General features: G+C 37.5%; 1 protein-coding gene and 1 pseudogene across 1 annotated transcript; one reads left to right on the top strand and one right to left on the bottom strand.

Annotated features, from left to right (window-relative positions):
- The first annotated feature begins 2,645 nt into the window (after positions 1–2,645).
- On the top strand, positions 2,646–5,856 carry LOC143588204 (actin-2-like; annotated as a pseudogene).
- A 288-nt stretch (positions 5,857–6,144) lies between these two features.
- Positions 6,145–7,367, bottom strand: LOC143588203 (iron-sulfur assembly protein IscA, chloroplastic-like). Its single transcript, XM_077069274.1, has 3 exons — positions 7,228–7,367; positions 6,566–6,784; positions 6,145–6,450 (listed from the first exon to the last, which is right to left on the bottom strand). Exons 1-3 carry the CDS (start codon positions 7,364–7,366, stop codon positions 6,308–6,310), a joined length of 501 nt encoding a protein of 166 aa, XP_076925389.1. The 5' UTR covers position 7,367; the 3' UTR covers positions 6,145–6,307.
- Positions 7,368–11,685: the final 4,318 nt, after the last annotated feature.

Below are 11,685 nucleotides of genomic sequence, written 5' to 3'. Positions count from 1 at the left end.
CGTTACATGCGGTTTGGTTTTTGGCGAGTTTGACCCCTGAAGTTCATTTTAAGTTGTTTTTGAGCATCAAATAAGCGTTTTAAACACCGTTAAGAGCCTTATAAGAAAACGAAAAGTATGAATGTGATTATAACTTAAAATACATTATTTTATTAATATCAAAAGATCCGAAAAACAAAACGGATCGGTTTTACTATACAAATAAAAATATGAATCAAACCGAAATGAAGAATGTCACAATGGGTGTGTATGAGAGAAAAAGGGGGGGGGGGGGGGTAGTCCAAGTTTGCTAAATGTTTGTAGTGGCAAACCTGCAACAATCCGGAATCCTCTACAATGATGGAATTTGGTTCCTCTAAGTTTGCAAGGCGTCACATAGGATTGGACTTTGAGAAATGTAGCCCAATGTGGTTGCTATTAAGGAATTTCCCAAAAACAAAAAATATCTTGGTTTTGAAAAATGATTTTGAGAGTGATGCATAGCCTAAGAACTTTGTGTGTCTTGTTTACAATAATAAGAACACATAATTACTATTTTTAAGCATGAACAAAATTTAGACAAGTAGGTACACGTATAAGAACACATATAACCTTAAGCATGCTACTAGGTCGTTACCTCTAACCATCTATCTTATAGCCTTCAGCTCTGATATCAATCTATCACACCCCAACTTGCGACTAACATGCAGGGGAGCGACAAATTTTGTATCATTGATCAAAAACACTAAAATAATAATAATAATAATAATAATAATAATAATAATTGTCAATATCTAATTTATTTATTCAATATTAAAGTACACAAAATGCCATGAAACAAAGAAATAGATAAACATCACATCAACTCAAATAATTGTTCTTTAATTTTAATAACAGCCTATGATCCGACTAAGTCTTGAATCTTCTGTCACCCAAGTTAGTTATATGCGTAAAATTAAATAATATATATTTTCAACATAAAGTTGAGCGAGAACCACAATTTTATATATATAAATAAATAAAATAACCAATTGTGAAATGTGAGTTACATCAACTAGCGTAACATAAAATATAAGGTGTCACAACGTTGACCCAAAAATAATGTCGAGTTACTCCGATGACGTATGATCATACTATGAGGATGAGGATAAGATAAATACCAACCACAAAAGCAGTAAACACATACTCATATTTGCATTTAAAAACTAACTGAGCAATTTCATGGAATTGTGCTTGATAATATACATTGAGCTAAACTAATTTAATTTTGTAGGCATAACGCCCCAAAATAGAAAAGTATGAAGGAGGGGGGGGTTGATAAGAGGTGGGCAAATAAATCGGTTAACCGAACCGAAACCGAACCGGTTTGAAACCGATTATGTAGAAACCGGTTTTGAACCGATTGAAACCGTAGGTTTGGAACCGGTTTGTAATTTTCTCCACCAAAACCGGTTAACCGAACCGAAACCGGGCAAAACCCGAAACGAAACCGATAAAAAACCGAACCGAAACCGATCGTCACGGTTCATGAAACTGGTTTCAACCCGAACCAAAACCGGTCATAAACCGGTTTTGACTTTATTGACCAACCCGAACCGGTTTTAAGTTTTAAACCGGTTTGTGCACCTCTATGTGTGATTACTCACCTTAGTTTTTAGGCGAGTGAAAGACGAGAAGACAAGATGTGCATAAATTAAGCGAGCCGGCAAACTTTAAATGAAATGTGTTAAAAATACTGAATAATAAACTATATTAAAAACCGAGAAGAAACAAGATGGAATTAAATTAAAATGCAAGCTACAACTCCCGTTATGAAGAAAACGAGAGATGAGCGAGCTGACTGACTTCAAAATAAACTATTCTTGAAAAATTACAGTAAATTCTCCATTTGAAATTTATTTTAGTAAATGATGCAGAGAAAAGTAGTGACATCGATCCACAAGAAGCTCAACAAACTCTTGAAAATCGAGAAGAACAAGCTGGAATTAAATTAAAAATGCAAGCTACAACTCCCATTATGGAGAAAACGAGAGATAAGCGAGCCGACTGACTTGAAAATAAAATATTCTTGAAAAATTACAGTAAATTCTCCTTTTGATTTTTGTTTTAGTAAATGATGCAGATAAAAGTAGTGACATCGATCCACAAGAAGCTCAACAAACTCTTGAAATAGCGGAAGATGCTTTGAGAAAAGCTAAAGGAAAGAGACAAAACAATTGAGGCTAATCTAGCTCTACGACGGGCTAGGACACGAGTAGAGACTAATTGAAATTTTAAAAACAAACCAAACAGAACTGTTAGTGATAGTTTAGTTCTGATATATCTTTTATTCAGCCTTTATATAAAGATACATAATATGAAAAATTAAAAAAAACTTGTCTAAAATACATAAAACAAGCTACCCAAAACAAGATGTACAGAAACGCATATAACATGATGTTCAGAATACATTATTGATAAAAAAAAAAAAAAAAAAAAAAAGATGCATGTTTTCTTCATTGCATCAAATCATAAATTTTTGTCCTGGTTAGTAAAACATTTTGAACTAATAAATTAACAAATGAATCTAACATATACCCCGAAGAAACAACAACTGGTTTATGGTTTTGCAGTTTCACAGTTTTTAAACTGAACCGTGAATGCCATTACCGTGTCTAACACGATCTTTAGCCACATCTAATGCTTCTTATTTTGTTGGCTTTTACAGTTGCAGACACTTCTTTTGTGTTCTTGAATACTTTAGGTTTATGTAATATGCATTAATTATGCTTTTATAGTAATATAATTTGTACTAGGTATTGTTGTATACATCGTTTTCACATGAAAGAGAATTTCTTATTTTATTTTGTAAAGAATCACATATATTTTCTATCAATTTCATCGTCAATATGTTGAAGGTAATTAAGTCGAAAATGAGTTTCTAATATCAGATTACCTAGAAAAACTAAAAGCGATTCTACGGGAATCATCGCTGTCTAGCAGAGGCAATCGGAAACAAAACAGGTTAGCTTTCACTATGTTGTACTATGTATTTCCTAAATGATTTTTCGACTCTTATTGTATTATCTTGTTATGTTTCTGTAGCAATTTTATAAAAACAATTGTTTTTGACAATGGAAGCTCGATGATGAAGGTTAGCATAATTCTTTTGTTACTGTGTCCATCAATCATTAGTTCTTTTACATAAGGCAAACGGGCTACAAGCTACTGCTAACGGCTTTTGGATTTAATCTATAGGTTTGGTTTGCTGGTGAAAGTTATCCTAGGGTGGCCTGTCCTAGTATCGTGGGGGCCACTATATGGCAGACATGGACCAGAAACCCATGTTTGTAGGAGCCGAAGCCCAGGAAAGAAGAGGTATTCTAAATTTGAGATATCCAATGAAGCATGGTGTTGTTACAAATTGGGATGACATGGAAGAGTAGTGGCATTACCGCTTTTATAACAAGCTTTGTGCCTGCGATTCTTACTGAACCAGCGTTAAATCCCAAGGCCAACCACGAGAAGATGACTGTCATGTTTGAGACTTTCAAAGTTCCGGCCATGCATGTTTCTGCCGCGGCTGTACTTTCCTTGTTTGTTAGTAATCTTACAACTGCTTACCCTCTCATTAATCATTCTCTCTCTTGATTCCAATAACAATAAGAACAATTATAACCGAAGTAATAATAATAATAATCATCGTACTCAGTATATCCCACCAATAGCAATGCTATGGTAGGGTCTGAGGAGGGTAAGATGTAGACAGCCTTATCTCTATCCCATAGGGATAGAGAGGCTACTTCCGGTGAGACCCCCGGCTCGATAGTAGTTTTGAATCAAGCCTTGGACATAAGACACATAGCACTCAATCATCGGGACACTGGCTGATTGGTGCATGTGCCCTTGTCTTTCGGCTATCAACGCCACCACATGATGCCTGATTAACCTTCCGCCACTTTTAACGTTATTTTCACGTGATTAGTAAAATAACGTCAAAATTAGTGCAATTTTACTTTTGCCCACCCAAGGGTTCACACATATATACATTATATGTGCGCACCACAAGCAAGGCGTATAATAATAATAATAATAATAATAATAATAATAATAATAATAATAATGATAATTAATATTATTAAGGTGTTGTGTTGGAGTGCAGAGGAGGTGTGTCACAAGCTGTTCCAGTCTATGAAGGTTACAAGGTTGTTGAATCCATCCTCAGTCTTGATATTACAAATTCCCTAACAAAGATCTTTACAGAAAGAGGTTACAATTGCACCACCAGTGCGGAGAGAGAAGTTGTCCGGGACATGAAAGAGAAGCCTGCATATGTGGCTCTTGACTATGAGAAAGAGCTTCAAATATTGAAAAGAACTATGAATTACCCGGCGGAGAGATTAACATGATCGGAGCTGAGAGAGGTTCCGTTGTGCAGAGGTTCTCTTCCTGATTGAAAAGGAAGATGCTGGTATTCACGAGACTGTTTACAACTCGATCATGAAATCCGACGTTGATCGTTGGAAGGAATTTTATGGCAACATTGTTCTCAGTGGTGGTTCAACCATGTTTCCTGGTATTGCTAACCGTATCAGCAAAGAAATCGCTGCAACTGCCCCTCCGAGAATGACAATCAAAGTGAATGCACCCGCAGATAGGAAATACAGTGCTTGGATCGCAGGATCAATTCTTGCATCTTTAAACACCTTCCAACATGTAAGATTTTTTCCCCGGTTAATTTCAGTTTTTTTACAAACAATTAACAGTAAGCAATAATGAATGTATTATTACAATAATAATTTACTAAATTTTGTATCAACAATAAGAAATTTCATTTGATGTTACTTGTTTAGTAAAAACAATAAAGCTTATGCATTTCTATCACCTTCAAGACTAAAAGACTAAGGCCCTGTTTGTTTTTGCCTCTTTTCTCTGAATAGAGGAAAACGTCTGATTCGGTCAGACGTAATCAGACGTGGGGCTGTTTGTTTTTTTTTCTGGCATTAAGAGGTTCAGCGTCTTAATAGCATCTGAACCAGTAAGAGCTTTTAATGGGTCTGAAAACCTCTTAACCCAAAAAAAACATACGTTTGTCTCCGGCCTCCATTAACTTCTAACCCGGAGACTAGGCTCCATCTCCGACGACTAGAGGTTCGTCTCTAGCCTCCACCTCTTAATGATTCAGATTTCAGACATTTGAACCACCTCTTAACATTCAGATGTGGTATACACTACTCCGCCTGGCATTCCAGTTCAAATACTAGTGAGGTAGACAACCTCATGTCATGCGTGAAAATAGTAAGGACCTTGCCTACGGGCTCATTGGGACACTCAAGTATGAAGGAATTCTCCACTTCATTAAGGAAGGTTTCAGAGACAGAGGATCAAAGCAAGGGAACGAGGCGACCGGACCCAAGCCCCACCCACTATGTTCTAAAAGGCGGATGGTGCTAATGAAGAATTCACTAGTCACCCCATTAGTAGCAAGATCATTTACAGTATCCAGCAAGATCTTGAGGTTATTAACATTCTCCTCCTCAATAACTTGGACTGTTAATTCGTGGATGTTCCAATTAGGGCCTAGCAGGCAATTCTGCCGATTTAATAAAGCCAGCGTCAAATAAATCTCTAAAAAAAAACAAACGGGGCCTAAGAGACTGTTTGGTTCATTTAGATCCGAATGATTCAGAACTAATTTTAACCATTCAGATGTTTTTCTGTTTGAAACCAAACAGTCTGAAGTCTGAATGAATTCAGATGTTTACATCTGAATGGTTCCATTCAGATGTAAACAAACAACCCCTTACTTCTTTTTTATTTTGTAATAATCAGATGTGAATTTCCACTGAAGAATATGAAGAATCTGGGACAGCTATAGTCCACAAGAAATGCTTCTAGTATGTTATATGTTTTGTTATGTATTTATTTTTGTTCTTCAGTTTTAGTGTGTGACACAGACATGTACAGACTTGAATTTACAACTTATCGACTCATGTATGTTCTTAACAACAAAAACGTAGCAGCAGCGGCGGCTGTTGTGTTTCAGTAAGAAACTTGGTAAGAATCTCAACAAACGATATAAACTACTTGACAACCTGCCAGAGGCACCGGCGCACTATCTTGATCAAAAATAAACCATTCCAAATACAATTTTAGGCCAAAACAGAACTAAAATATACAAATCTATTCGCAACAATTTCCAGATCTTGATTGAATAGGTCCATTTGTGCACAGAAGTTATTTATTATTCGTATAAAAAGTAACGCCAAATAAATAGACAACAGCCTACTAATAGAGACATGGCACCTACTATAATGTATTACTGGTTACATATTAAGTACATAACCCTTCACATCTCTGCAGCAAATGACTTGCCACAACCACATGTTTGTGTAGCGTTTGGGTTTTTGAAGGAAAACCCTCCACCGATGAGCGCATCACTGAAGTCCAGTTGCATTCCAAAGATGAAAAGAAGGCTCTTTGGATCACAAACTGCACACAAACTCAGCATCAATGGCTTACAATAAATAAATAAATAAATAAATTAAACAAACAGATGATACTTCTCCAGATCAAAATATTAACTAAAAACAAAGTAGGAGATTACCAATGACAAAACCATTGTACTCCATGACGGTGTCATCTGGTCTCGTGTTTTCCTTGCTCTCGAATTCCATACTGTAAGACATGCCTGAGCAGCCGCCTTGTTTAACACCAATCCTCAAGCATAAATCTTCATTCTTTTCTGACCTCATTTTATTCAAATGCGTTAAAGCGTTATCAGTCAATGCAATGGCCGGTGCTATTCCTCCAGATGCAGGCGACGCTGCAATATGTAATATCACTTCTAGTTAAGACACATACAGGTTTTACTGTGGAACCCATAAATATTATATCTTATTTTGACCTCAAAACCTTTCTTTTTGTATCCTCAGGTCATCTGTATTTGTTTAGTTCAAAATGAACAATTTTGGTTACAGATGGCTATATATTTCAGCCTTTTTGGCAAACGGTTACCACCCATCCATCCAATTTGTCACCTCTAGTTTTTGTGAACAGCAAGCTAGACACTTATTAGAAAAGGCGATGTTAAAGATGCAGGTATTTGATTATTAATGAAGAATAATATTGGTGATAGGTGTGGCTGGGTATTGGGATTATTCTTTGCCTCTTTGGGTAATTGATTGATCTATAAATAAACCCTAAATGAATCCCAAATATGTATAAAAACAATAAGCAGATCAACTGAAAATAACAAGAATAAAATACCTTGCGTTGAAATTGCACGAATGGAGAGAGTGTTGGTGGGAAAAGATAAATTAGGGCGAGAATGAAAGGATCGAGGAGATGGTAAAGGTAAAGAGACCCTGCAAAAAGACACAGAGGAACAAGAAGAAGAAAACGCCATTGAAACCAAATGAAATAATCAATCAAACTGTTAATATTTACTTATTATATGAGCCACCATGATAATCAATCTGCCTTCTAGAAAATGTCCTCCTTTAATAACTGAACCAACCACCGCATCGCCAAATGGACTATAATTTTGTTTTTCTTCTTATTTGCTTTTTAAAAAGCAAAAATATTTTTTCAAAAGCTCTATTTTGAAGCTTTTAAAGCTGTTTTATTAAACACATTTTGTTTTTCAACAAATAAATAACAAATAAGCAAGTTTTATAAGCTCACCTAAACACCTCATTTATATAACTTTTGGGTTTGGTTCGTTCGTTGCGATTGCGTCTAATCAGGTCGGGTCATATAAAAATTAGATAGTCAAACATAAGCTGTTTTATACAGGTTTTTATCTTTTACGATCAAACCAAAACATCATTGAGTTTGACATTCCTAAGAAAGTGTTTTTTAACGAAACAAATACAACTATCATTTGAATTCTCATCACACATCCGATTACCAAGGCCGGCATAAGGTGTGGTCGGGTAGTCGATGGCCACATGACCGACACCCCACTAGGCCCGAATTTTATTTTTTTAAAAAAAGAATTATATGTATTTTTATTAAAACAATATGTATATTTAGTTTTTTAAATCTTAAATAAATAAGACCCCTTTGCCATATGGGTCTTATTTATTTAAGATTTAAAAAACTAAATATACATATTGTTTTAAATTATCTAACCACTGTATTGCTTGTAAGAAAGGCAAATAGAAGAAAATGTTATGGGTTTTACTCTCATTTGATGCATTTTTAATTGTATTCTAATACAAAAGTTTTTTACAAAACCCAGTTATAACCAAGTAAACTCATATAAAAATTAAATTGTTTAAACTAAACAAAAAACTCTTTTTACTTCAAGCCCTTCAATATAGAGATAGCCAACGGTAGTTCGACCACTATTGACTCTGTCATTCGACATTGCACGATTACTCTCAATGAGCAAAAGTTCTCTATCGACCTTATCCCTATGCAAATGGGTAGCTTCGACGTTATCATGGGTATGAATTGGCTCTCTCTCCACCATGCTGAAATTTTATGTTTTGAGAAACTCATTCAAATTCCTATCAATGAGGGCGTGATTCTAAACGTTCTTGGAGAAAGACCCTTCTCAAAGCTAAACCTCATGTCGTGCCTCGAAGCCTAACGTTACTTACACAAGAAGTATGTCGGCTTCCTAGCCCACGTCACCACATAATCCAATGAAGAAAAGAAACTTTCTGCCATCGCGATTGTCCGCGACTTCCCCAAAGTCTTTCCCGATGGCATTCAGGACTCCCTCCCACTCGTCAAGTGGAGTTCCGTATTGATCTTGTACCTGGAGAAAACCCCGTAGCCAAAGCACCTTAACGTCTTGCACCTTCCGAAATGAAAGAACTCTCCAACCATATCCAAGAACTTACGGACAAGGGTTTCATTCGCCCAAGTTCGTCTCCATGGGGCGCAACCGTCTTGTTTGTTAAGAAAAAGGATGGTACTCTTCGTATGTTTATCGATTATTGTGAACTCACAAGCTTACTATCAAGAACCGTTATCCCCTTCTGCGTATCGATGATCTCTTCGATCAACTCCAAGGAGTCACATTTTTCTCTAAGATTGATCTCCGTTCTGGTTATCACCAACTCCGTGTCCACAAAGATGACATACCCAAAACCGCCTTCCGTACTCGTTATGGCCACTTTGAGTTCCGAGTTATGCCTTTTGGGTTGACTAATGCTCCTGCCGTTTTCATGGACCTCATGAATCGTGTTTGTAAACCGTACCTCGCAAATGACTTATTTTTTTTATCGAGATATCTTGATATACTCTAAATCCGAGACCGAGCACAAAGACCATTTGCGCGCCATTCTCGACCTGTTATGAACGGAACAACTTTACGCTAAGTTCTCCAAATGTGAATTTTGGATAAAGCAAGTTCAATTATTGGGCTACATTGTTAACGAAAAGGGTATTCACGTTTATCCCGATAAATCGAGGCCCTTAAAAATTGGGTGACCCCGTCCTCTCCAACGGAGGTTCGTTCATTTCTTGGTTTAGTGGGGTATTACCGTCGTTTTATCCGCAACTTTTCGAAGATTGCTTCACCTCTTACCGCACTAACCCACAAAGGGAAAGTTTACGAATGGGGTTCCGATCAAGAGGAAGCGTTTCAAACTCTTAAGGACATGCTTTGCAATGCTCCAATCATTGCTCTTCCCAAGGGCAACGACGATTTTGTTGTCTTTTGTGACGATTTTATTCAAGGTCTTGGTTGTGTTCTTATGCAACGAGACAAGGTCATTGCTTACGCTTCGCGTCAACTCAAGGTGCACGAGAAAAATTATACGACGCACGATCTCGAACTTGGTGTGGTGGTGTTTGCGTTAAAAGTTTGTAGACACTACCTTTACGACACGAAATGTGTGGTCTTTACCAACCACAAAAGTTTACAACCCATTTTCGACCAAAGGACCTCAATATGAGACAAAGACGATTGGCCGAATTGTTAAGCGATTATGATTGTGAAATTCGCTACCACCCCGGGAAAGCGAATGTCGTGGTCGATGCTCTTAGTCTAAAGAGTCATATTAAATCTGTCTTGCTCCATTGTGTCACCATCCAATCTGACCTCCAATACCGCATCTTCGATGCACAACACATCTCCGTCACCGAGGGTAACTTACACAACGAGATGTCGTGTGGCGCCGAACTCCAACTTTAAACCAAACGTAATGTCTTACTCTATTATTTTGACCGTTTATGGGTTCCCGATCATGACGGTCTTCGCATGTTTATCCTAGATGAAGCTCATAAGTCACGATACTCTATTCATCCCAGTGCGAATATAATGTTGCTGATCTTCGTTCAATGTTCCGATGGCCGGGAATGAAGAAAGATATCGCGGTGTATGTATCTAAATGCCTCACTTGCTCTAAGGTTAAATTCAAGCATCAAAAACTGCTTGGTTTGCTCGAGCAACCTCCGATCCCTGTTTTGGAAATGGGAAGACATAGCCATAGATTCCATTACCAAACTCCCCACTACTCAAAGCCGCAATGATAATATTTGGGTGATTGTTGATCGTTTGACCAAGTCGGCTCACTTCATACCGTTCCGAGAAAAGTCCTCCGTAAGCGAATTAGCCCGACTCTATGTCAAAAGCATCATTTACCGCCATGGAACGCCGTTGACCATTATCTCCGATCGTGATGGTCGGTTTACCTCTCATTTTTGGAAATCGTTGCAACCGCCTTGGGTACCCGTATTGATCTAAGCACCGCTTATCACCCGCAAAACGATGGTAAATCCGAGAGAACAATTCAAACTCTCGAAGATATGCTTCGCTATTGCATACTAGATTTTGGTGGGAATTGGGATACTCACTTACCACTAGTAGAGTTTTCCTACAATAATAGTTTTCACACTAGTATTGGCATGGCACCTTTTGAAGCTCTCTATGGCCGAAAATTTCGTTCCCCAATTTGTTGGAATGAGGTTGTTGAATCGCAAATCACCGGTCCCGAACTTGTTCAAGAAACTTCCGATCGAATCGCTCTGATTCATCAAAATCTTCTTGTCGCTCGTAGCCGTCAAAAAATCTATGCCAATAAGCGCCGTAAACCTCTCGAGTTCAATGTTGGTTATCGAGTTCTCCTTAAAGTATCTCCTTGGAAAGGGGTAGTTCGTTTTGGTAAAAGGAATAAACTATCTCCTCGTTCTGTTGGCCCGTTTGAGATCATTGAAAGGGTTGGTAGAGTTGCTTATCGTCTCGATCTACCCGATGAGCTTTCAAATTTTCATCCGACGTTTCACGTTTCAAAACTCAAGAAGTGTTTAGCCGAGGGTAGTCTCCATATACCCCTCGACGAAGTCCGAATTGATGAATCTATGCCCGTTATTGAGAAGCCTGTTGAAATTGTGGATCATATGGACAAAGAAACCAAGTGTAGCCGTATTCCGTTTCTCAAAGTTCGTTGGGAATCTAAACGTGGTCCTGAGTTCACTTGGGAGCGTGAATACCAAGTGATGACCAAGTACCCACACCTTTTCATTACGGCTTAATCTCTAATTCGGGACGAAATTTCCAAAAGTAGGGAATTCCGTGACATTTCGGGTTTTCGTATTTGTAATCATTACCCAACCCGGATTCGGTTCGGGTATTTTATCAATAAAGTTCGGTTTTTGTTTGTTATTTTTATTTGTTTTCTTTTTATAATTGAATACAACTATAAACAACATGCAAAATCAACCCCAAAATCCACCTTTGAACCACAACCATAGATCAAAGACCAATTA

This window comes from Bidens hawaiensis, unplaced genomic scaffold (genome assembly GCF_021521415.1).
Source record: "Bidens hawaiensis isolate Kalapana, Puna unplaced genomic scaffold, B.hawaiensis_p1.1 tig00036238_1, whole genome shotgun sequence".
NCBI classification, from domain to species: domain Eukaryota; kingdom Viridiplantae; phylum Streptophyta; class Magnoliopsida; order Asterales; family Asteraceae; genus Bidens; species Bidens hawaiensis.
The sequence above is the reverse complement of the archived record's forward strand: the minus strand, read 5'-3'. Positions and strand labels throughout refer to the sequence as shown.